General features: G+C 41.0%; 1 protein-coding gene across 2 annotated transcripts in view; it reads right to left on the bottom strand.

Annotated features, from left to right (window-relative positions):
- Positions 1-27500, bottom strand: part of EHBP1 (EH domain binding protein 1) — a 333194-nt gene that overhangs the window by 42148 nt on the left and 263546 nt on the right. Inside the window, exons 14-17 of one of the 2 annotated variants that reach the window (XM_024199807.1) lie at positions 24149-24296; positions 4674-4801; positions 1875-2013; positions 1617-1723 (exon numbers count right to left, since the gene is read on the bottom strand). In XM_024199807.1, the coding sequence (XP_024055575.1) occupies positions 1617-1723; positions 1875-2013; positions 4674-4801; positions 24149-24296 (522 nt within the window). The remainder of the gene's footprint in view (positions 1-1616; positions 1724-1874; positions 2014-4673; positions 4802-24148; positions 24297-27500) is intronic. The other variant, XM_024199808.1, reaches the window with a different exon arrangement.

The following is a 27500-nucleotide window of genomic DNA, read 5'->3' as shown; positions in this document are numbered from 1 at the left end:
CTCCCCAAGGCTCTTTGAGACAGTTTTAAAGTTGAGAAGCTTAATACAGATGAGGCTTGTTTTCAGATTCCTCTTGTCCTTTGCAAAGGGATATACCTACAGCCATTATCCTTTGGGGATAGGAGGGGAAAATGCAGGCTCTTTTATCATCTGTATTTCCCTATCACTGGCTAACTTGTTGCTGGATTAGTTAGTCAGTCACAACTAATTTGACTGAATTTTTTCAATTGTTTCTCAGTAAATATTGCTGAAAGAGTCAGTACAGCTTCACAGTCGGACAATAGGGATAACAATCATTATAGCAGGGTATTACTGCAAATAAAGATAAATTCACTGTCAAGGCTGAGAGGATGGCACACAGTCCCACAACTATATGTAACAAGCCTGGAACTTTAAGATCTTGGGCACCTGGTGAAGTAGGCATGTTGTTGCAACACACTGCGGTCACACCAGAAAATAGCATCAGTTCTAAAGGAAACTTTTTTTCACCAGTCTCGTGGCCACAACAAAATTACTGAGAGACAGCCTCCAAGTGGAGTACATGAACAAGAGAATTAGTGTGGGCGAGTTGAAGTGATGTATGATATGTGAAATATATTGCCTTTCAACTACAATTAATTGAAAACAGTATAAAAATGTCACTAATGTCAGCATGCAGAATTGTTCACAATGCTATTAGAAGATGAAAAGAAATGCTGTGTCAGGATGAAATATTCCAAGTGTTCATGTGTATTATCTGCATTTATAATGTGAATTCACTGAGGAAGACCTTACCAGCTTTGCTAAAGCACAACTACGCTAATAAAGTAGCTGAGAGATTGTTAAGAAGTTAGGTGATTTACTATAGGTATCACAGCATTACAAAAATCTCTAACTGGCACTGAATTGCTTCAGCAAAAAGAATGAACGCATTTAGACAAATTGTGGACAGCAACATATGACCACCATCAAAGACTATGCTGTGCTTCCAGTCAAAAAATTCAGGTTAAAACTTGTTCTTCCTGCTTCTGTCCCGCAGCTGTCCATCAAAAGCAGCTTTCTCCCTGCGGTCTATCAAATATTTCCCTCACAAATCAATTTTACACATGATCAGCCCATACCCCTACTGAGCTGAACCTCCCCGTTAATTAAGTGAAGAAATTACCATATATATTATATTAATGCAAACATCATTCAGCTAGTAATTCACGGCTGATCTGGATAATGGAAAGGTTGAACACCCATTAACCCAAGCCAACAAAATGGGTTGGCTGAGAAATTCTAGCAGGTCTCATGTGACTCTTCCCTCTAACTGCAGCTCTGCGGTATCTGCTATTGTAATAATTAAAATCCTCCCGGTAGATCAATACTGGAATCTCTTTATGGGAAGTGCCCTGATGGAAATGTCTCAAGGAAGCTGGGGCTGTGGAACTCTGAAAAATTCATTTTTTTTTATCTGACAATTATCACCACACTGCAGACTAATTCAACAGCGCACCCCTCTCACTCTGCTTTGAATGCACTGGAGATTGACATCTAAAAAACCCTAACATCTCATTTTAACAAATAAAGGCACTATTTCCACATACAGTTTGGAATTATCAGCAATCATGAAACCAGACAAAAAATTAATATACATTAAGCACTTCATCTTCTGATGGCTTCCTCTGAGTTTCAGTTATCGCTGCCTTCTCCTCATTTCCTCTCTTTGTATCTTCCTGTATTGATCTTTGCCTTTTCATCTCTTGAAAAAAGGGGAAAGACATGTAAAATTATTATAAAGCTTGATATTTGTGTATTGAAATGTGGACTTACATTATCAGGATTTTAATATATTTATTGTTAAATATTATTAAATCATAAGATGGGAAAACATGTTTTATATTTTCTCCTACCTGGTCGGTTCTCAACATATTGACTGAAAGACTGGAGCTGAGTTTTCCTGACTGTAGAGTCCTTGCTGAACACAACAGGATTTCTAAAACGTTCTGTTGCTTTTTGTAATCGCTCAGCACGATGTTCTTCTGTTCCATTCTGTCAGAAAAACAAGACATACAACAGATTCTTTTGTTTACAAATGTGAAGTCACACATTGGAAAGGTATGTTTCAATGACAGAACACAATGGAGGTTTTGCAGAGAATTTCACAACTCAGATTGCTGTTTGTGTGGGATAAAAGTATCAGCTGCTGAAAAAGAAGCAGAGTGATGAACTTTTTTTTGGTGGTGATTGGTTTTGGTTTGTTTGGCATCATCATCAGGCAAGACTCTGTATTACTCAACAGCAAGATCTGTTAAGTATGGCCAATATCTTTCAGTGATGTGGATTTTAAATGACAGATAACTCTTTTACAACTTTAATTTGTCCTGCACGGTATACATTAGTGCCAATCTGCATAGTGTATACTCCTAAACCTGATCTATAATCACTTTAAAAGCATGTTGCCTTTAGTCTTTCTCCATCACCATTCTGCCCAGTAAAGAATTCTATCGTTTTGTATAGTCCCACAGACTTGTATGACAAGAAGAACTAGTTTCTAATTTTATGCCCATTGAGATAAACCACTAATGCTGGATGAAGGCTAAAAGGTAGGATTATAATACTATCCCACTGAACTGCATTTCATCAGCTATAACTTTCCAAAGCCAGATTTGTAAGTAAGCCCTTTACAGCTAAGGAAACTACAATTATCTTTTCCAGAGCTTCCTATGTTAATACTGGTAACAAATTCAAATGGTTCTATCAACATGAAATATCCCAGAAGACTGAACCACTGCAATGTGTGGAAACTGCAGATACCGAGGTGCTGTGTACCAAACAAATATTTCATTTTATACCTAATCTTTTATTATTTTTATTAAGTGTTTTGAAAGTAAATAGGGAAAGGCTAAGATGCATGACTAATAGCTAAGCCTGCTGAATGCTGAAACTGGTTATCAAAAGCTACCAAGACTTTGCCCTTCCTCTGCATTGAGACAATCAGTAATGAGGGAGTTCTCCAATGGCCTATTCTCTAGCCTCGAGGAGGCCTGGGATACAGAATCCTCAAGGGAAGGTAACAGTTTATCCTTTTCCACAAACACAGAATGCCTCATTTATAAACGTGTAAACTGCATTTTATTAAAACACAAATCCAACTCAATGCGGAAAGCTCCATGAGAACAGATGGACACCATATATTCTTTGCAATACCATTTTTAAACTCTTAGTTAAAAAGACACACACAAAGGCACGCTGTTAAGTTGCACCTTTTGTTGGAGTAACTTAAAAAAAAATCAATTAATACAGAAAAGCTTTATAAAGAAACACCATTTTCATCAGGTTAGCGGATATCAAATTGCCCTAATGAAGGTGCCTGTGTGCCATTTATTGAACTATGCTTTAAAAAAGTATCACTCTCATTAGATGTATGTCTTTTCAGATGTATGTTTTTGGGCTGTTATGATTCTGGTTTTAAATAAAAGGTGGCTTCCTGTTGTTAGGACAATAGATATTTGACAGTCTGAACTCAAGTCTTTACCAAAATAAACAAACAAGGCTAATTTTTTAGGCCTGGCAACATGCTAAAATATCAGTGCGATTAGCAAGTAAATCCCATTTTAAGAAACCTTTTTATGACTAGGGACTTCTGCCACTTTACAAATGTATTCCTCTAAGCCCACTAATTCAGTTAGCCTTTTCAATCCATTGTATTATTCTTGGGCCAGCTTCATTTTGCATTAAATCCACTGCAGAAAGCTAAATTGAACGCAAAAATCAGACTTGATCCAGGCTTCCTTTTGTTCAAAGATAGAGACCGAAAGTCCTCTACTGCTGCCACACACTTTCATCACCAATTTATAGGAACCGACAGTGTAAGGGAAAAGCAATGAAAGTCATTGTTTTGGGACTTCAAAGCATCTCTGTATCTGGGGAAGGAAATCCTTTCAGTCAGCAGTGCTGTCCCCACAGTCTGCAGGTGGGTGAAAAGTTATACACAACTGGAAGTGCCCCAAAGCCATAGAGATATTAATGACATGCACAGGCTATTTTTTATTTAGTTGTAATAACTTAAAAGGGCCTAATTAAGAAAATGCAATGGAAAACTCATAGGTATGTACTTTATGTTAAAATGGCGTACATTAAAGATTGACAAAACATGCAGCATATATACTTGTCTTAAAATTCATTTTTCTCAGAGTCACTCACCTGCAGATTACACAGACCTGTATATATATTTTACAACATAATACATTCTAGTTTTGGTAGAGCAAAACAGGTGGTGAGACTTGAAAGGGAAGAAAAATATGTGGTGTCCAATTTTGCTCTCACTGCAGTCAATGAGAATTTTGCCACTGACTTCATCAGGAGCAAGACTGGGTCCACTGTTTCTTCCTATGCCTTCATTTCAGATTTAAGTGGTAAGCTGAACAGTAAGAATTTAGAGGTGTTCAGACAGACCTCACGATTATGCCAGCCAATTACAGCTATAGTATGGCTAAAAAAAAAAAATCATACTATAAACAGAAAATGTGTTGATTAATACATAGAAAAAACCCCCACTGCACTGCAAACTCTGCAACTGCACTGCCCAGCAGATTTTCTGCATTTCTTACTGTGATGGATTTGATAAGAAATTATTTTCCTCATCATAAAGTACAAAACAGAAATCAGAACACACAGGCACTGAGATAAAAGCATTAATCAAAACTTACCTTAATGTCTTGCTCTGAGCTATCAGTTACAGCTTTCTGAGCCGCACTGGAGAGTGAATTTGCCACCTGTGGCTGAGCTTCTAGGAGCTTCTTCAGCTTCAAATCCACCAACTTACTGTTTTGTTCTGCTAAATATGCAAATACCATGTACAACAGAGTGAGATGCATTTAAATGGAGAGTTGCTACAACAATGTATCAGTTTAATAGAATTCGCAGTACTATCATTTTAAACTAAAAAGTGAAAACCGAGGAGAAAAAGATCTTTCAAGCACATATTGAACTAGAGCTGTATGTGTTACACATACAAACATTTCCCAAGTTTTCTTAAAAACATACATTAAAGAAAGTTAGCACTTGGTTCTGCACCATCAAGTACAGCTTGTACTATGTTATAAAGTAGTGAATGATAAACACATGAACTTCACAAAATGTAAAGTTCCTCTCAACTGGTACACACATACTCTGGCTTCTCTTTCGGAGATATAAAAACTCCTAGAGAACAATTTACTTTAAAATGGAATATTAAAAATTCATCAGGTATTTTAGGTTCTGATAACCATTCAAGTTTACAAATAATAATAATTTAACACAAGGGTCCTTGGGCACAGCTTCTCAACTTTAAAACCAGAGTAACAACAAAGCCATCTTTCTAGTAATGTTTGTTATAAATTATGGAATATAATGGAGTTAGAAATGAAATCAAACACTTTTATTACGCTATAAAAAAAATAAAATCTTCAGGAGCCTCATCCAAACCCCCAATGAATCATGTCACTGGAAAAATTCCTATGGACTTTGCATCAGGGCTCATATGTACAATATTTCACTTCCCATTAATGCTTATTTGACTACATGCAAAGTATATAGTTTTTTGTATGTGAGTAGTGTGTGCACGTACGGACCCACACCCACACCCCAACCATACATATGACCACACACATATTTGAGAGAGAGAGATGTTAATAGAATATATTACAATTTTGTGAGCTACAGTCACACTGGTAGGCAGCAGAAGGTGCATCACCTGAGGCATTATGAATGCAAGTCATGCTTGGGGTGAACACACTGCAGAACAGCACTTACTACATGTGTTCTACAGGTGTACCTTGCACTCCAAATTGCAGTCCTGTACCCACAAGCTAGAATGCAGGAAGGAGGAGCCAAACTAATTTCCTAACGGCACTCCTTCTAAGGCTTGGAGGTCCTGTGAACAGTGTTGGACATCCTATTCTCCAAAATATTCCTGGGGAGTTAACAACCAAATATCTGCCTGCCTCCTACAGAGTCGTGATATGATGGGGTGTGATGAAGGACGGCTTCACTCTTCTCTGACACACTGATGCATGATGGCCATAATTTAGCCTAACATATGAGTGCACACACATACGCACTGGCTTATACAGAAACACCATGCAATATTTGTAATACACAGATGTTCACATTTTATAAAATACATTCACAGCAGCACATGGTAGCAGCATTAACAAATATTGATGCAGGATTTAAAATCAACAACTTCCAGATTTTGAAAAAAAGTTCTCAAACCAGTTTCCTTTTACTTCATTTATGGATTCTGCCTAAAATTCTATGGAAAGAAGAAGGGTTCAGCAGGTAACAAATTCATTAATCAAGTCACCAATGATCTCAAACAGAAAGGACCCCTTGCGTGTGCATCCCATCCATCTGTCCCCAATAGGATCTCTCTTACAAAAATGGTCCACAGAAAGAAAGGTTGGAGAACCACTAGGTTAGGAGACTTACCATAAATAATCAATTCCTGATTGTCTTCTCCTCCCAAGTATAAAGGAGTAACTCACCTTGTGCAATAATGACGGTTCTTCGAGCTGTGTCCCTATGAGTGCTCCAATGTAGGTGTTGCTGCCTCCCTGAGCTGCAGATCGCAGAACTTCAGTAGCAGGGTCCATTAGGCCCACACATGTGCTGTCCCCCGATATGCTGCGCCACGAGTCTAGTCAGCATGCATGGGCTAACCCCCCTCAATTCCTTCTCTGCCGCAGAGTCACTGACAAGAACTCTGAAGTAGAGAGGAGGTGGGTGGATTGTGGAGCACCCATAGTGACCATTCTTGAAGAAGGCGATGGATGAGATCGATCTTGTGGCATGTGTACAAACTGAATATGGAAGGGTCATGTTGCTAATTTGGTAGCACTGTCTGATGCAATTCGGAACCCACTTAGTGAGCCTTTGGTTTGATATTGCTGAGTCCTTGGATCTTTCCACAACGGAGAAGAAAAGTCTAGGACAGTGGTCTCCAAACTTTTTGCCCCCACCCCTCCCTTACCTGGTTCACGCCCCCCTGGGAGCTGTGTGATTGGGGGCTGGGAGCAGGCCTGCGGTCGAGGCCAGAGGCCGCAGTGGGAGTGGGGCAGGCACTGCAGCTGGGGCCTCGGCCAAAAGCAAGGCCACAGTCGGGGCCAGGAGCTGGAGCCAAGGGCCCCAGTTGGAAGCAGAGCCCCGGCCGGGAGCGGGGCTGGGAGTTGGGGCCGGAGTGGAGCTGGCGGCAGATTGCTCCCTCCCCGCCTCCTGGGGGCTGGCCTGGGCCCCACTGGGCCCCCCAAATGTTCCTCTGGGCCCCCCGAGGGGGCACACCCCAAAGTTTGCGGACCACTGGTCTAGGGGACTTCCTGAAGACCCTCATCCTGTCAAGGTAGAAGGCCAGGACTCTCCTGATGTCGAGGGTATAAAGTATAGCCTCCCTGTTGCCTTGGTGAGGCGTGGGGTAGAAGACTGGAAGGTGAATCAATTGATTCACGTGAAACAGAGTGGTTACCTTGGGGATGAATTTTGGATGCGCCCTGAGCATAATCTGGAAAGAATACTGTGTAGCAGGGATGTGCCATCAGGGCTGCTATCTCTCCTATTCTTTTGGATGAGATAATCGCTATCAAGAACGCCATTTTCGTTGCTAGATATCAAAAGATTTAGTTGATAGATGTCAAAAGTCAGCCCTTTCAATACCAGGTTTAGATCCTACATGGGGTTAGGAAGTGGAGGCTGAGGCTCAGCGGGAGGAAGTGGACACAGGTGTTCTTGACTGCTCTCAACTCGAGGAGATTGATGAGGGATATCTCTGCAGGCGACCATTTGCCTTATGTCACGAGGCCATTTAAACGCATGCCCTGCCCTGTGTGTGATGCATTGGTGCTAAGGAGCGACGATGGTGATGTCTGCGAGAAGGGGATCCCTTTGCACACATTTATTTTATTAAACCCTAGAGGAATCGTTTTGTGGTTGGGTCTGACAGCACTGAGTACCCCTCTACAGGTTGGTGAAAAGCTGCGATAGCTGCTAGATGGACCCTAAGAGAGCTTAGGGATAGTCCTGACTTTTTAAGGGTCAGAGCATGGTCTAGGATGTGTGGAAGAGATGTGGATGTTGGGCAGATTTGTTGGGACATGCACCAAATCTGAAACCTGGACCATTTCTGCAGGTAAGTGTGTCATGTGGAGGACTTCTTACTGTGGAATAGAACCTCTTGTACTTCCCTGGAGCAGGAGCTCTCTCGCTGCTGGAACCATGCTTTGAGGCAGAGAATCCCCAGGTTGGGATGCCCTTTGTCCTGTGAGAGGAGGTACGGAATAGCCGGGAGTGAGATGGATTGCACGTTGCGAGCTGTGCCAAGCAAGGGTACTAGGTCTATCTTGGCCAGGTAGGAGCGACCAGAATGATATGAGCGCTGTCCCTTTTTATTTTTAGTAGGACCTTCAGCAGTAGAGGGAAGGTGTAAAGAAGTTTCCCGTCTCATGGGAAAAGAAGGGCATCGCTCACGGAGTGTTGTCCCATCTCCACCCTGGAGCAGTAGCATGGACATTTCTTGTTCTTGTAAGTAGCAAATAGGTCTATGGATGGTGATCCCCATTGTGTGACGAGGTCGTGGAGCACAAACGGATGTATCTCCCACTCGCGACTGAGATTGTCTACTATTGAGTTCTGTGTGCCGGGAGGAAACCCATGGACAGGGTGATGTCATGGGAGATGCACCAGTTCCATAATGTCATTGCTTCTTCACATAGGGAGGGTGACCCGATCCCCCCCTTACTGATTAATGCAGTACATGTATGCTATATTGTCTGTTAGGATCTTTGTGTATGATCCTGCAATCAGCGGGAGGAAGTGGACACAGGTGTTCTTGACTGCGCTCAACTCGAGGAGATTGATGTGGAGGGATATCTCTGCAGGCGACCATTTGCCTTGTGTCAAGAGGCCATTTAAATGCATGCCCTGCCCTGTGTGTGATGCATTGGTGCTAAGGAGCGACAATGGTGATGTCTGCGAGAAGGGGATCCCTTTGCACACATTGGCCAGGTCCTTCCACCAATCTAAGGAGTTTCTGATCCTGATAGGGAGTGACAGGGGTTTGTCCAACCTGTCCCTATTTGGTCTGTAAATCGAACTGAACCACTGTTGGAGGCATCGCATGTGGAGTCTGGCATGCGGTATCACTGCCTTGCCCGCTGCCTTATGTCTTAAGAGTTGGAGGTGGAGCCTGGCTGCATTGTACAATGTCTATGAGTGAAACCAGGGATAGGAATCTGTGTTGGAGGTTAGGAGGGCTTTGGTCTGTAGGGTGTTCAGGTCAGCCCCTATGAATTCCAGGCATTGCTCTGCAGTGCGGGTTGACTTCTGGGTGTTGATCTGTAGACCCAGTTCTGTGAACAAGTGTATCGTAGTATCAATGACTTGGTGAGCCTCCTTGAGAGATTGGGTTCGGAGGATACAATCGTCCGGGTATGGGTAAATCATTATCCTTTGTGAGTGTAAATGAGCAGATACCACTGAGAGAATTTTGGAAAATACTCTCAGGGCCGATGAGAGCTTGAAGGGGAGGACTCTGTATTGGTAATGATCATGTCCCAGAGTGAACCTGAGAAATCGTCTGAGAGTTAGTAGGATCAAGATGTGAAAATAGGTGTCCTGGAGGTTAAGGGCCAAAAACCAGTTTACCAGTTCCAAGGCTGGAATGATCATTGATAAGGTGACCGTCTTGTGCTTCTGAGCCTTGACAAACTTGTTGAGAGCTCTGAGGTCCAATATGGGTCTCCAACCTCCCTTCCTTAGGGGCATTAGAGTAGAATCCCTTGCCTCATAGATGTTGAGGTAGTGGTTCTATGGCTCCTAACCTACTCCTGTAGCAGTAAACATCAGTGAAAAGAGTCCTTGAAGAGGGATGGGGAAGGGTGTTGTGGAGGGGGTAGGGAGGTGAAATGGATGGAGTACCTGGATCGGACAATCTGTAAGACCCATCGGTCTGAAGTTATGCATTCCTAGGCACTGCAAAACATTGCCAATCGGTGACCAAATGGGTGTACAATGATGTTGGTTGTATCAGTCGGGGGGAGTGGTCTTGTGGCGCCTCAACCTGCCCATCAAAAGTGGAGCTTAGATGCAGGGGGTTGGGATGAAGGTTGTGGGCCCGACAGCTTGCATTTTGGGAATATACCTTTCCTTCTTTGCAGCTTGTAATGGTGCTGAGATTTGTATTGAGCTGCATATGACCTATGCTAGGATTGAGGACTAAATTGTCTCTCTTGCCTGGGTGTATAGATTTCCAGCGACCTGATGGTAGCCCTGGAATCCTTCAGGGTATGAAGGGAAGTGTTGGTCTTTTTGGCAAAGAGCTTAGTGTCCTTGAAGGGAAGATCTTACACTGTAGACTGAACCTCTTTCGGGAATCCCGACAAGTGGAGTCACGACGCCCATCACAGCACCACCGCCGTGGAGATGGACCTAGCTGATCTGTTGGCGGCGTCAAAGGCCAATTGTAGTAATGTTTCTGCCACTAGTTGCCCTTCCTGTATGACGGCCTAGAAGGATTCCCAATGTACCTCTGGCAGTTTTTCAATAAAATCATTAAGTTTATTATAATTTGTGCAATTGTATTTGGCCATGAGCACCTGACAGTTGGCAATATGGAAGTGTAAGGTGGCAAGGAATATGCCTTTCTACTGAAAAGATCAAGATGCTTCCAATTCTTGTTTTAGGGCATAGCTCTGGACTGGTGTTGTCAGCCACGGGAGTTGACAGTGTCCACAATGATGGAATTGTGTGGAGGGTGGGAAAAGAGGAATTCTGATTCCTTGCTGAGGACATAATATTTTTTGTCCACACATTTGCAATTTGGCACCACCAATGCTGGGGTTTTGCACACTGTTTTTTGCCAGGTCTAAAATGGCTTCATTTATTGAGAGTGCAATCTTTGAGGAGGATGAAAAATGGAGAATATCAAGAAGCTGATAGTGGGCGTCTTTGACCTCCTCTAATGGTATGTGGAGGGTGTCCGCCACCCTCTTCGCCAGCTCCTGGAAAAGATAGAACTTGTCTGCCAGAAATGGTTTGGGGAGGCATGATGGCTTTGTCCAGAGAAGAGGAGGACATGGTCTTTAGTGTTATTTCCTTCTCAGGACCGGCTTCCTGTTCCTCTATCTCCTGAGGCAGTTCCAAGGCCCTGGATGCTGTGGCCAAGGGTGTGTACCTGGAGGGGTCTCAGGCAAGGCTTGAAGCTCGAGAAGCAGGCTGTCGGTGCGCCACTCAAAGGTCCCAATATGGCCATCGTGGTGGCATAGGGCCTGGTGGAAGTACTCACAGGTGGCTGTACCAAGATGGTGATGTTGGTGGAGCCATCTGTGGGTACACTCTTAGGCCTTGTTGGTAGTGGGTCTCATATGGAGCTTGGGAGGAGTACTGTGAGACCATCTCCTCCGACTCATTATCTGAACCCTTGCTAGACAGCAGAGAGGCATGGTATGGCTGCGGGAATATCCTCCGTGTCCGGTAAAAGCTTGGTGCTGCAATGTATGCTGAGGTCTCTGCTTTGGTGGAATTCTGCCAGTGCCGAATGTCCTGGTGTTGGGAGGAGGAGCGGTGGAGACCTTGTCTGCACTGGTCTCTCCAGTGCCGGGTAAACTGCTACTGGCAGTGCCGAGGCCAACTCATGTACCAGGACTGTCTTCTTAGAGTGCTTACTCAGTACCAAGGGACAATAAGACTTGGTGCCCATGCCCATAGGTTCTGTGGGCCTGTCAGCAGTACCAGGAGCTGATGGCCATTGTGAGGCACGGGTGCCAGACTGAGATGGTCTCCGTGCTGAAGATACCAAGCGAGATGGTGATCGTTTGCAGCTATCTCTGGGCTTACTTAGGGGACTCTCTTTTTAGAGAACTTGTGAGAGGGGTCCCAGGTCTACTTCTTCGACCCACTTCTCTTAGATGTCAAAGATTGTGGGGAAGATTCACGTCCGCCAGGAGATTGAGGTTGGAAAGTTGCCTCAAAGAAGATGATTTTCTGGTGGAGCTCTCTGTCGTTGCAGGATCTCAGCCGGAGCTGCTGGCAGAGGGTACACAGAGCGCTTCTTTGCGACCAGGACCGCCTCGTTGCAGGTGCAGCACTTCTTGAAGCCCAGGGAGCTGGGCATACCCCGATAAGGGGAAGGGTCCCCAGGGGGAAAAAGGCCAGAAAAAGAAAAGAAGAATTACAACTAGACTACAACTAGAACTAGAACTGGGAAAACTATCTGACTGAGAAGCAAACAGAGGAACAATAGTCTTAACAGACTGCTACTGGCTCTGTGTCTAGCCAGGGGCAGCTGAGAAGGAACTGAGGGGGGTTAGCCTGTGCACGCTGACTAGCCTGATGGTGCAGCATGAGGGGGGACAGTGCATGTGTGGGCACAATGGACACTGCTACTGAAGCTCTTTGATCAGCAGTGCAGGGATGCAAGTGCACCTACAATGGAGCACCCACAGGGACACAACTCGAAGTACCAATATTTACTGGAAAATCTTTTGATAGGCTTCTATTTCAGGCAGTCAGACTAGATGATCACAGTCGTTTCTTCCAGCCTTAAAATCCATGAATCTTTTAAACATCCGTTTAACCCTAACACTAGAAATATTCAATATATTTTCTGCACAGAAAATATCAAAGCAGAAATAATAAATGACGTGATTCAAGCTTATTAGGCCTGCAAATTAGCCTGCTCTGAGTGCTATTCCAAATTGAAGTATTTAATTATTTGTTGCTGCAGCTCAAAACACCCAATTTACCTCATCCAAGACATGATCAACTGACATATGCAACTATTGTAAACAAAGTGACGTACAGATCATCATCAATTTAGTGTACAAAGAGCCACATATTAAGTAAAGTATTTTGATTTAGTATACAATGGGCCAGATCCATGGGTCTAGCTAGTGTAGACAGAATGTGAGGACTTGTCTACATGGTGGGATAATGTGCTTTACGGGTGGTCTACGTGTTGCACGTTCATTGCTCTGTGTAGACCTTGCTAATGCGCTTTAATATAATGCTGTTTGAAACAGTATTATGTTAAAATGCCCTAGGGAACCTTTAGTGCACACCAGCAGGGTCTACATGGACAAATTAACGCACAACACATTAGTGCAGTTTAGAAATCACACCCCCATACAGCACCTTACCCCACCAGGTAGACAAGCCCTCAGTCACAGGATGGCTAAAAGCTCTCCCTAGCACACCCTTGTTCCTGGTGCTGCTCCATGCATGCCATACTTGTCTGGGCTGCTCTAACTTAAGCCAACTTTTAATGGGGCCACATGAAGCCAAAAAAGCAGCCATGTGGTGTACCATAGCAAAGGGGTGCACTGACCATGCTCCCTTTTCCTACTACCCTGGCAGCAGGCAGGGTGGACAGAGTATAAGCCCCTCCAATGGCTCTATAGCACTGCAGGATCAGAGAGCCGTTGAGACAAGTATGTGGATGCTGTGAGATTTTCAAAAGTGCCTACTAAGCAGGTTAGGTGCCTGACTGACTAAGAGGCTTTGGAAAATTCCATTATGTGCTTACCTTAATTTTTAGACAACCAAATATCTTTGAAAACCTGGCGTCTAGTTACCGGAGAGAATACCCCAATGGGTAAAATACTGTCACACAGTTGTGTCAGTGAAGGAATCTGAACTCAAGCTTCCGTGGTTTAAAATTCCAACAAGGGGTTATCATCCTTACGTATTATTATTATTTGGCAAGCATGCCAAGTGGTCCTGTACAGGCCATTCTAATAATATTAATGATTTTAAAATTTGGTATCGAACAAACTGTTATTTTAACTTTGTAAACCACCTACGGCCAATTCTTTCTTGGTTTACACCTCATACAACCCCACTGGGAGGAACTCAATGGGACTGCACAGGGTGTAGGTCTGAACAGAATTTGTGCTCTATAATCTGAGCACAAATACTTAAATACATAAATAAATGAACAGTGACCAGTAGAAAAAATGAACATGCGCCCAGCCCCTTCACGTGCAGTCCCTCAACAGACTTGTGAACACAAAAGCCTGCATGGCTTGGCTGGTGCACTTAGTGCCATCACACCTTATCTCCAAACAGGAACACACATTGGAATCCATCATTGCTTGAAATATTTCTTTTGTTGTTGATCTTAAATTTGAAGCAATAATAAACATGAAAGTAAATAACTCAGGAAAGTGAAATGAACTTAAGGGTTAAAAAGATTTGATAAGACACAAAACTAGGCTAACATTACTAAACAGATAAAAGACACATTGATATTGATGATGAAGAAGTGTTAGTCATGCAAAATACACAAAACAGCCATTATTTAAATTACCAGTAGAATCAAGGTCATTTTCTAGGTTAGTAAGATCATCTCCACCTTCTGTAATAGAGCATTCAGGAATCTCCTCATTAGTATTTATCTCAGTATTATCATCCTCATCTGTAGGAACATGTAGCGTTAACGTTAGTATTTTGTCTTGTTCATGCACCATCCCAGTAAACACATTAGTGGTTTAGTGACAGTTGAGCACCACTATGGCAAGAAATGCGAACTGAAGTAACGAAATCAGTCTGCAGGGAGATTTCCCAGTTTTCACTAATAGGTATACACCTCTACCTCGATATAATGCTGTCCTCGGGAGCCAAAAAATCTTACCACGTTATAGGTGAAACCGCGTTATATTGAACTTGCTTTGATCCACTGGAGTGCATAGCCCCCCCCCCCGGAGTGCTGCTTTACCGCGTTATATCTGAATTTGTGTTATATCCGAATTTGTGTTATATCGGGGTAGAGGTGTATCTTTAAACTGATGCAATTCAATATATACACACAGTGGAGGTGCAATGGATGTAATCAGGGCAGAATTTGGCCTCAGGTACAATCTTCAATTGGGCTGGATGTCTGACCAATGTCAAAGAACACATAAGTTATAATTTTTTTTCTTACACCCTTCAGCATTCTAACAGGCTATCTGTGAATCACTTCATCCTTATGGCTGATCTTTGATACAGTAACACATTATGAGAACCATCCTTACAAGTAGACACCTACTGCTCTGTCACACCACCAGTTTGAATGGTGAGGCCAGTTGGCAAGGAATACAGAGTTTTAATAAATAATTTTCATTATACTTTGCACTTCCATGGGGCCCTTCCATCGAGCATCTCAAAGCAGTTTACAAACATGAATTCAATAAGCCCCATAACATTCCCATGAAGTAGGTAGATACTATTATCCTCATTTTGTAGATGGGTAAAACCAAGGCATAGAAAGGGTAGGTGACTTAAGGAAGGTCAAGCGATGAGCAAGTGCCCGAGCCAGGAACAGTTCTGACTCCTACTTTCCTTATTTTACTGAGAGACCATGTACTGTACGTACAGTGAAATTAAAATAAGTAACATTAAAAGTAAGTCAGTAAAAGCTGGGTAACACCTTCAAAATGTTTAGCTACATTTTATTTAATAATTTCTAGTTTCTTCAAGTGAAGCCTTTTGCTGTTTGGCATGTATGTACATGAGAAATAGACTGAGGGGTATTTAGAGACTGGAAAGGGAAAGAGGATGGCTTTCATATGAAGGGAAGTTGGAGACAATTAGAAGGAACATGGGAAAATGGCAGTATTGGAGAATAACTATTACTTAAAATTGGAGGTCACACAGGTTAGTGAAAACTTACTTTGATACACTTCCAACTCAGCCAAACATAGAAGAGTCGAAATATGGTAATTAGAAACCGTCTAGACCCCAAACCCAACCTTGAACACCCCCCCCATTTTTGTGACGTTTGGATCTGGATCAGAATTTTTAAGCCTAATCCCTAGCTCTGTAGTAGGCTAAACCAAACCCCTGAACTTTGGGCATGTACAGATCCTGCAACTCAGGTCCACGTCTATTGACAACAGAACTTAAGATGTCCATGGAGGCACACAGAATACAGCCGGTTTATTTTGTCCACCTGCTCATCTTTACAATCACTGTAATTCACATATTTCAAGCCTCCCTATTTTTATTTTTTTTTTGCTGCTACTCTTGTTGCACTCTTACTTCCTTTTTAGATTGTCAATACATCCAACACAGTTGCTAATGTTCTTTGTGCAGCTTTGCTCGTTCCAAGTGTGGCTCTTGCTACAACGGAGAGGAGCAAAGCATTTTGAAATACATCAGCAACAAGTCCACCACAAAGTCAGGAGTTCTGCGATGTAGATGATGGAGTGGGGTGGGCAGAGGAAGATGTGTGGGATAACTCTAATAGCAGATTTGATTAGGGTGGGGTAGGGAAAGAAGGGGATTAAAAGGTGGGGGCAATTCTTCTGTGGGTTCTCTCTGTGTGAGTCTACAAGGAAAAAAGTATAGGAAAGACTGGGGGAAGAAGATACACATAAATTTTCATGTGGGTGCAGGGTAAAGCTATGTGAGAAACGGGAAGTAGAGGGACTGTGTGGGCTAGGCCATGCTATGGGGAGGATAAGAAGGGGATCTGCTGTCAGAATGGGCATTATATAGTATACCTGGACTTCAGCAAGGCTTTTGACATAGTTCCACATGACATTCTGATAAATAAGCTAGAGAAATGAGGGCTCAACAGAACTACCATTAAGTGGATACATAACTGGTTAAACAACCATAAACAAAGAGTAACTAGTAATGGAATGACGTCAAATTGGAGGGAGATCTGTTCTGGGTTTAACATCTTTATTAATGACCTGGATGTAAGAATAGAAAGCATACTGATCAAATTTGCAGATGACACTAAGTTAGGGGGAGGTTGCCAATACTTTGGAGGATAGAGCTAAAATTCAGAGGGATCTTGATAAACTGCAGAACTGGGCTATAGACAACAAAATGAAATTCAGCAAAGACAAATGTAAGGTGCTACACTTAGGGAAGAAAAACCAAATGCACAAATACAGAATGGGGGATAACTGGTTTGGCAGCAGCACTGCTGAGAAGGATCTGGGAGTTGTGGTGGATCACACCCTCAGCATGAATCAGCAATGAGATGCTGTTGCAAAAAAAAGCAAATGCAACTTTTGGTTGCATTAACAGAAGCACAGCATGCAAGTCACGGGAGGTGACAGTATCGCTCTACTCAGCACTGGTTAGGCCTCACCTGAGAGCTGTGTCCAATTTTGGTCACCAATGTATAGAAAGGATGTAGAGGAACTGGAGAGGATCCAGAAGCAAGTGACAAAGAGGATCAGAGGGATGGAATGCAAGCCATATGAGCAAAGGCTGAAGGAACTGGGTATGTTTAATATGGAAAAGAGGAGATTACGGGGGGATATGATAACAGTCTTCAGATACTTGAAAGGGTGCCATACAAAAGACGAAGAAAAGTTGTTCTCTCTTGCCACAGAGGGTAGTCAAGGGACAATGGCTTCAAACTACAGAACAGATTTAGATTAAATCTCAGGAAAAAACTTCCTAACTGTATGAACAGTAGGACAATGGAACAGACGCCTCAGGAGGTTGTGGAAGCTTCTTCACTGGATGTTTTCAAAAAGGTGGCTGGATAGCCATCTGTCTTGGATGGTTTAGACACAACAAATCCTGCATCTTGGCAGGGGGGTTAGACTAGATGACCGCTGCGGTCACTTCTAACTCTATGGTACTATGATTCTAGGGACTGGATGATCCTGAAAAATGCTCTTGGTGGATGATGCATATTGAGTTGCAGCTATTTAGTAGATAGGACTATATGGAAGGGGAAGGTGGGTAAAAGCAATATTATTGGTCCTTAGGTGAGGAACTAGGTAAGGGAGTATCAGGTGTGCCAGAGATAATGTTATTAGTAATGATCTAATTGTGGGAGAGAGGTTGGAGTATTTAAGGAAGCATTAAGGATGCCACAATATACACTTTCTGACCCTGTTTACATTTGAGCTATTTTGAATATGGAGGTTGTTTTTTGTTTTATTTGAAGTTTTAAGTTTGGACTGAAGAGAGAGAAAAATGGAAAAAAGTAAGAATTTCAGCATAAGGAATCTTGGAAGAATGTGGAAGGTGCTAGGATAAAGCAATGGAAGAAAAGAACCCAGAAGGAAAATGAAAATTGTTCAAAAGGTATTTAAAATACAGTCAACACAAAGCTATGTATACCATCCATCAAGAAATACATTAGATTAAAAACAAGAAATGCAGACAAACAAAGGTTTTCAAAGAAGAAACAAGGGTAAGCCAGAGGCACAAGAGAGGTAAAAAACACCAGACATAGGTGAGTTGTGGCACAAAAATCACCAAAAACCTGACACTCTTGTTGTCAGGTCTGGACAAGGAGCCCGAATTATCCTCTTACCCCATACCTCTAAAGGCTTCACTTAAATGAGAAAATTATACCAATTTAACACAATCAGTTTAGAAAATGATTTAATTAAAATGGTGCAACACCCTTGTGGGGACACTCTTATTTCAGTTCAAGAGTATCTTATATCAATTTAGCTTAAGTTGATTCCATACCGTCTTAAGCTAAATTGATATAAGGTACTCTTGAACTGATTTAAGAGCATCTACACAAAAGCGGGTGGCACCAATTTAACTACATCAGTTTCTAAACCGATTAATCAAATTGATACAATTTTCTTCTGCAGACAAGGCTTTTGTCAGGTTTGAGCCCAGGGCTGGCCGTAGGGAAAATAGTGCCCTGGGCAAAGTTCTATTTTAGCGCCCTTTCTTTGAGTTTGAGAACAGCAGTGGGGGGCACAGAGCATGAAGACCAGCTTCTGGTCCTGGAGCCCAGCCGGGCTGCACAGGGAGGAGTTTCTGAGCCCCGGGGGCTCTTTGGGCCACACAACCACCTAGCAGGAGGAGAGCAGGTGCACGGGGGGACACAGTAGCTGGCCCCCTGGCTCTGCAGGGCCTAGCCTTGCTGCCTGCACCTCCCTGCCAGGCTGGAAGTTGCAGTGGCATCATCTGCCCCCCCCCAAGTTGGCCAGGGGCTCCAGCCCCGGGCTTATGTGCATTCACCCCTGCTCCGGCAGGCCTGCCAGCTTGTGGCACTTGGATGGTGACCCTCTGACCAGAGCACCCACCCATAAGGCCAGCCCTGGTTGAGCCAGATTGGCAGGGGAAGTGTGAGCAAGCTTGGCCTACTGCTGCCTATACTGTACTTGCTCTGGAGACCAGGACAGGTCTTTAGTCTCCATAGCTGTCACTGTGACGCTATAGTCACATGGCTGTCAGGTACAGAATTGGCGTTAAGATTACGGAATGTAGTTCGGAGAGTATGAACACTGACAAAGAAAGCAAAGTGGAGAAGAAAAGGAAGACAGAAGGTAAAAATCAAATATTTCAAGTATATAAGCCACCCGAGGTTAAGACAAGACAGTAGGGCCTTTGGTGATAATTGCAAAGGAAGGCTGATATTGCTAAAAAAATTAAATCCAGGACTTGAAATGTTTACTTGATACCTACTAGCTCAAGGACTAAGCTTACTAGTCTGGGTGAGGATATCTGTGCTGCCATGCCCTCCCTAGGACACTCCCCAAAGCCATTCACCCAGTATTTAAGGGAATGTCTATAGCAAAAAAAACCCAGGGGCAGTGAATCTCAGAGCCCAGGTCTGCAGATACGAACTCATAGGGCGCTGTCCTAGGATGCTGAAAAGAGCCAAGTAGACATTCTGGCTCGGGCTGGAGCTTGAGCTCTGAAGCCCGGGGAGAGGAAGCGGGGTGATGTCAGAGCCCAACTTCCAGCCTGAGCAGGAATGTCTACGTGGCTGTTTTTAGTGCCATTGCATGAGCCTTGTAAGCCCACGTCTGTGGATCAGGACTCAGACTCGCTGGTGTGGGGTGTTTTTTTTTTCCCCCCCCCGGTGTAGACATCTTAAAGGAGCAGAACAGTTGTTCAGTGTTTACTGTATACTATATAATTTTAACAATATTGTCAACTAACTCTCTAATATATTTTTAAAATAGTAACTTACTACATCTCTCTTGCTTTTGTTAGTGCTTCTATCCCTTCTTTTTTTTAACCCTAATCTTTTTGTTTTGTTTTGTTTTTGTTTTGCTATAACAGATCATGGTGTATCTTTTCCTGTGCTGATTTCAATGCTTGTTTTCTCTTCTCTTTCTCTCCCCCCACCCCCCACTTTCATTTCTTACATTGTGTTCTCTATCTCCTCCCCCATATTTTTGGTCTGTATTTATTCCCCACTTTTGCTTACCAAAATCTCTCACTCAATACCATACTGATCTTTTCTAATGTATCTCATTAATTGTTCCCTCTCTTTCCTGCCCACTCCCCCACATCTGCCTAATCAACCTCCCCCTCACAAACATACCATCCTAAGTAGGGGTTGGATATATGGCAGAAACCTAATAGTCAATGAACTTAACATACTTGCAATTCACAGATGTGAAAGGTGGGGCCTCACTGTTCAAAGATTGTGCCCAGATAAAATGCTAACTCTACTGCTCCTGAGCTGCTGGGAAAGGGAATGGTGTTTGGATTCCTATCAAGGTGATGTTCCTGGACCCAACTCAAGGGCTCAACTTATCAGCTTCCAGCTAGTAGGAATCTACTATATTTGAAGCCTCCACAGCAAATGCTTCTATCTGTCAGAAGGGAGAAGGAATATTCTCTCTCTCTCTCTGCCCCTTTCTCCTCCTCCCATATCTCTTTCTCTGCCCCTTTCTCCTCTTCCCATATCTCCCCCTACTAAATAGTTGCCAGAAAGTTTGTATTCTGCAGAGGTTGATGCTGCTTATCCAGGAAAGTTTTCTATTTGCAATAGGCAAATGCATTTTCTAGGATTTTCATGATTAAATCAAGGCTTTCAAATAAGGCTGTACTGTTAATGCCAAAACACAAATTTCTCAATTAGTAAATAGAAATATTGAAGGAGATTAGAATTTCACCAACAAAAGTGAGCAAGAAACTCATTAAAAACGTTTAACACATTAGAAATGGACACGTACCATCTTTTTGAAGTGAAAAAAGAGAGAAGAGTCTAGTAGATTTATTTAATACCTCTTTTTTGAAATCGGGATGTATGAATCAATATATTTTAGAGAAAGGCTAATTAAACATGTAGTAAGAAAAGACTTATAGAAGATCTAGAAAATTATTGTAAGCTTGACTTAAACATCATATAGGGGAATATACTGCTACAAAACAGAAACAGAACACTTGCAAACGTATAACTTAAGTAAGGATAGTACTCAGATGGTATTCACAAAAAAGTTTTTGTCTAATAAATCTGATTATTTTTAGCAAATAAAGAACTGAAGGAATATGTGGTAGACATATAGGCCCAAATCCTCAAAGATATTTGAGTGTTGTACCACCATCAAAATCAATGGGAGTTAGGTGCCTAAATACTTTTGAGGATCTGGGCTATTGTAACTTACTTGGATTTAAAAAAAATGCTAGCACAGTTTCACTAAATTGTTCCTTAGTAAAGTTAACAAGTAAGGCCTCTTGTTAGGAGGAGAAGGAGCTACTTGAGTAAATAATGATTTGGAAAACAAAGACATACTGTGAATGATGAGATGGAAGAATGTGGAGAAGGTTGAGTATGTACCACAAAAATAAGTAATAAGATGGTTATTGTTCACTTTATGTGAAAAATGTGGAAGAATGAACATGTAGGAAAGTGATAAATTTTTGCATAAATAAGAGTAAGGGGGAATCAGAGTGGACAGATAACACAAAACAGAAGTGCAACAAAAGTCCAAATAACTTGGCCAGATTAGTATATGGGCAGACAAAAATCAATGTAGAGAATGTAAACCAGTGATGCTGGGCATAATATATATAAAAATAGAACATATGCTAGATGGTCATACAAGAAAAAATACAATTGATAATTAATAGATGTGATGGTGATAAAAACTCAAGTAGTCAGATTTTGACACCCTACTCCTGTTGTGTTCTATCTTACTCTGCAATTAGTCATCTTGGAACTTGGTGCAATCACACATGTAAAGAGTTAGTACCCAACATGCATAAGAGTGGCAGAATCTTGATCTAAAATCTTATTCACATACTGCTAAACAATGACATTAAATAGCAGATATAACTTGGAATAAATAGAGGTATCAAGTGTTCTTGAAATAGTAACAAAGTGGAAGACTAATTAAGGAGTCTGAGGATCTTAGTTATTCAGAGGAATTAGAGAAACTATGGATGAAATCCTGGCCCCACTGAAAATCGGTGAGAGTTTTGCTATTAACTTCACCGTTGGTTTTCATTGTTTAGGAAAGTGGAGATGAAGATTGGTCCTCACTAGGGTAGAGACAATTCTGAAGAGAATAAAGGAAGACAGACACTACAAGACTATTTGTGCTAGGGTCAAACGAAAGACTATCTTTGAGGGAGCTTACAAATTTAGTGAGGGAAAGGCTTGGTTAACAGAAAAACTCAGTGGAAATTTTAAACATGGAGCGCCATAGTCTATGGTGAAATATATGGTGGTATAAGTTGGTCAGAAAGTGGGTGCAAGTGGCAAAGCACTATAATTTGTAACCAAATTGGCATTCAAAGTGTGCGTAAAACAAGTGTATTTTACACTCAGAGGTAGAAGGAGGAAGTGCAGCAGGAAAAGCAACTAACAGGTGGGTAATAGGATAACGTCAGTGTAAGAAATGATAAAGTAAAGCAGGATAAAAAATGATAAATATTTAAGTCAGATAAAGAATGCCAAATTGGTTGCAATTTACACTACTTTGCCATTTTACATGTTTTCTAACTAACTTAAATGCTATGTGTAACCTATACTACTATATACCTCACCAATGAATTTGGCTTACGCACTTCCATGGAAGTATACCTGCATCAGCCAAGTCTAAATTTGGCCCAGAGTGTTTAAAGCAAGTATATGGAACAAACTAGGAAAGGCTGCAATGGAAAAATGAGCAGTAACCATTTTTAATGGCGTTTGCTATTGTACCTCACAGCTTGAGCATGCTTTGAAGCAATATTTTCAATAGCTTAGAGGAGTTTTCATAAAGTCTGAACAGCTTATTCCACATCAAGGCCATGTTTTCCCTACTTAGGATGAATTCAGTACTGAAGAACAGCCCCACACTGGAGACATCCTGCCATGCTTCATTTACTGGGTGAATGGAGGTAAACCAAAGATCAGACTTAAATGGAAACGTACAACTGCTATCCAGCCATTCTTAGCTTCAGTGTTAAATGGAGGAGGGAGTGGAAGAGCTATGGTACAAGTCAGTTGTAACATTAACTAAAAAGAACATTTAAAGCTGTACTGAACACAGAAAGAAAACATATAATCAGTGAATCTAGGTTTAGCAAAATAAATATAAAGTTGGATTTACCAGACATTTGTGCTTACAATTATGGGTTAGTATGAGACAAATAATTACTCCTTAGCATATTTAGCAGACACTAAAAGAGCAAGGAGCCTGGACTGAAATATGTGTTCCGTACCCATTTGAATTTGAATGTCACTACATTACTCCAGCTTGGAGCACTGGCAGATATATGAATTTTACTGACATTTCAAAGTCACTTTAGTAATATTACAGTAATATACAACTCAAAAACTGTCAAGGTAAGTGGTACGCGAAAAGACTGCCATTTAAAATCAAAGATTATTGTGCCAACCTCCCAGGTAATAACAATGTAATGCCAGAGAACTTCTTCAAAGTTCCCTTCAGAAACAGTTGTACTAACTCATTTTTTGTTTTTAAGTCAAGTTTCTTAAATCTTTATAACGTACTTTCCCCTAGAGGTCACATCTAACTCCTACAAAAACAACAAGGAGTCTGGTGGCACCTTAAAGACTAACAGATTTATTTAGGCATAAGCTTTCGTGGGTAAAAACCTCACTTCTTCGGATGCATCCTACATTTTCAATGAACTCTGGAGATTTTAGCCACACCATTTCTAGATGACTAATATTTCTTGCAATTCTAAAAATGCAGGAGTAATGTAAAATTTGTAGTTCAACAGGCCAACTTTAGCCAACAGTTTTTACCTATATAGTTATATTCTTGTTGTAACAGATGCACCATTCTTTTAACGGTTTGAAATTAAGTTATATAACCCTGATTTGGAAAACCTATCCATTGCCAGTCATTTGATATGTGTACCTGATGGATGGACAACAATTTCTTACAACAACATTTTCAAGTGTGAATAAAAGTGATACCCCCCAAAAGGTCCTTTCTGGTTTCTAGGTTGCCAGAGAAATAAGATACGAGGCTCCCTAACTCACCTCCAGACGCCTTTGACCTTTCTTTCAACTTTTCTGCAGCCATTTCAGTGTAGGCAGGAAGTTCTGACATCTTCACTCCAGATCGAGCTTCTGCTATTAGTTGACGAGCTCTCTCTCTCAGCTGCCGACGTCGCTCTTCATCTTGCTGCTAAGATATATTGAACAGTTGCCAACTCAGTAATTGACAGAAATGCAATTTCATTCTCAATCTGATCATCATGATAGTAACTGGTTTACAGCATGGTGCTTGGCCCACATTATAAATAGGATGCTCTATATCAGTTGGGTGTCACACCACAATTTTTAAAGACATACGGGAATCAGATTTTCTGCATATCCAACATTATCATATATTAAAAATGTCATCATTTGTAATTTAAACCATTTTAAAATAAAATTATACCTTGTAAAATATCCTGATGCAAACAACTGTCAGAAACTTTTGTTTCTTAGCAATAGCTACAAAAATTTTATTATAGCTGCAAAAAGGATTTCAATACACTGAATTACTAGCGAGAGAAATAGTCTACCATAATACTAGAATCAGGGATCAGATACTGCTCTCAGTTACAGAAGCAACTCCACTAACTTCAAGAATGTTATACTGATGTAAATCTGAAGTAAGAGAAGAATTTGATCCACACTGTTCAACTAATGCATCTTTTTTTTTTTAAATAAAATGTAACCTAAATTTAACCTGTTGATGGAGACTCTAGGGCACACAAAAATGTCTCTAGTTTTAAAATGCCCCTTTGTTGGGTTCAGTACAGTAATTGTAAATATCACCCAATAACAAATATCCAGTGTTTTTGTAAGGGAATCATTCAAGTTAACAATCTTCCGTTAAAAAATTTAAATGTATCATTATAGGACTATAAAATGTCAATCACATAACGAATTACAACAAATAGTAAACTTTTCATGCATATATTTCAGAAATGGAGTAACACACAACAAATTACAAAATACATGTTTAATCCAAACTATTGAAAAAACACAGAAAGGTGAGGAAAATGAAGTTTAAGCTTCGTTTGTCAAAACTTGCATTTTTCAAACTTAAGAAAAAGTTTAAAAGACACTAGTGCACTATAAACACTAATAAATACAACAAAACCAAGCATGTGGCTTTAAGTCAAATTTACCTCAAACTTAATTTATAGACGTAACATAGTTGTTGAAATCAGGATTTTTGCGGATAGCCTTAATTTTGGTAGAATACAACCAATTAGTCTAATTTTGGAAAGCAGTATTGGCAACTTAATTTCTTACAATAAATGGCAAACACCATTCCCACGAAACAAGAAATTGAATATTCCACACCTGCAAATCTTTGTAAGAGCCTGCTACCAAGTGCTATTTAGTTTAAGTAATCATTAATAAGACAAGCACAAAATACTAATTAGGTACATTTTAGCCATTTCCATGTAGATTGTTTGTTTGTAGCTATTTACTCATCTTTGTTCTTGGTACAATAGAAAAAATGCAAATGAATGAATCAGAATGCAGTCCTAATGGGACTTTCTGTTTATAACCATTAGCCTAGAGGTGTGCTGTAATTCAATCCTCAAGCAGCAAGATTTAGCCTCATTAACAGCTTGCATGGGCAGGTTACAACTCATAAAACCCTACAGTAAACAAAGTATATGGACACAGCACAATATCTTGAGCCTGATTGACAGAATCCTGGTTCCCTATCAGATTGCCTTGATTTACTTTTCTGCTAATGTCCTAACACTATAAAGGCAATTTTGCTTGGGCCCTGCAAGCTCTTCAGCAGGATGGCATATTTGCTTTGTTTGCTTTCTCACACCTTAACTTCCCAGAAGGCACAGAGTAACAGTTCCATCAAAAATTTATTTGTTAAAGTACACACAGGAAAGAAAACTAGAAACCTTCTATGTGTACTATGCACTACAATAAATCAGTTTAATTTAATGTACAGCCAGCCAACTAACACAGCAACCAATTTTATTTCAACCTACTGTATCTGGCAACATTAATTACATTTGAATTTACATGAAGTGAAAGTGCTCAAATATTTCCATATTGTCACTCCTAACACAGGTGAATTTGTGGTTTTAATTTAAATTAATTTAATTTACAAATGGAATCTGCCAAACTTATTTTAAAGTACTAGGCAGCTTAACATTGAATGTTCATATGATCCAACTAAACCTACTGCAGTACATGGCTTATTTAATATCAAGCCAGGTACACGTTAGGAAAAAGATGTCCTAGGATATGGTAGGCTGATTTCAAAAGAGGAGACCTCATATCCCCGAATCATTATCATAGTCACTAGCATCCTCTTAGAGCAAATATAGATGGTTGTGGCTTGTGTTTGTGCTAATTAAAATTCAATCATCATTAGCAGAGAAGAGCAAAACAGCATATTTATAGCTTAAATTTAATACATATATTATTTGAACTGTTGATTATTGAGCTTTGAGGGAGGAAATGATTGTGAAGAACCACTAAGTTTAAATTACATCGAAGGTATGATTCAAGTATATATAAAAGTTTCAAGTTAGAAAACAATTAACTTAAAATGTGCATTGTGAAACAATATATTTTTATTGTCCCTTCCAAAAAAACAAGAAAAAGACCTGGTAAAGCTCATAAAGCACAAATATGGAATTTGCAACAGGGAAAGAAAGGGACATGAAAACTCTTATTACAACAACATATGCTAGAAAACTGTCCAATTCTAAAGAGAAAACTAGGTAAATCTTTCATCTCTCTGTCATGTATCCGCCATGCTGGGGAGACATAAAAGTTTTACTCTGTTCCTCCACCGCAATTACTTTCTAATGGTCTAAAAATCTGCCACATGGATGCACAGCAAGTAAAACTTCACCATTTAAGGACAAACTCTTCAAGAATAAGTAATGTGATTCCTTGTTTCCTTCCTATAAAAATGTATTGGTATGCAATTTTTATATTTCACAGTTCACCGACATCTCGGCAAGCTTTCTTCCACTGCTTCAATGGTGCTACTTTTAATTTTATCCTCCTTAGTCCTAGTAATTAAAGTGATCAGCAGTGGCATCCCAACGGCTTTGACACAGCTACAACCCCCTAGCAGACTTCTGCTTTTAAGGGGAAGGAGAAGAGAAAGGACTAGAGTTTCATTTCACAGGAACAAGAAAATCAAGCTTCTCCAATCCTCAACTTTATCCAATTGTTCTTTCAGCAGTCTTTGGATCTTAAGAAACAAATAAAAATGGCTGCCATTAGGGGGTCCTTTTTGTACTTGCCGCAAATGTCAGTGACTGACATTACTTTGGCCAAAAATGATGCCATGGATTTGTGAAGGTGAATTAGAATGTGAGACACTGTCAATGTAGTTGCC

Source organism: Terrapene carolina, unplaced genomic scaffold (genome assembly GCF_002925995.2).
Source record: "Terrapene carolina triunguis isolate 2854851 unplaced genomic scaffold, T_m_triunguis-2.0 Scaffold132, whole genome shotgun sequence".
Taxonomy (NCBI): domain Eukaryota; kingdom Metazoa; phylum Chordata; order Testudines; family Emydidae; genus Terrapene; species Terrapene triunguis.
This window is presented reverse-complemented; position numbering and strand designations above follow the sequence as displayed.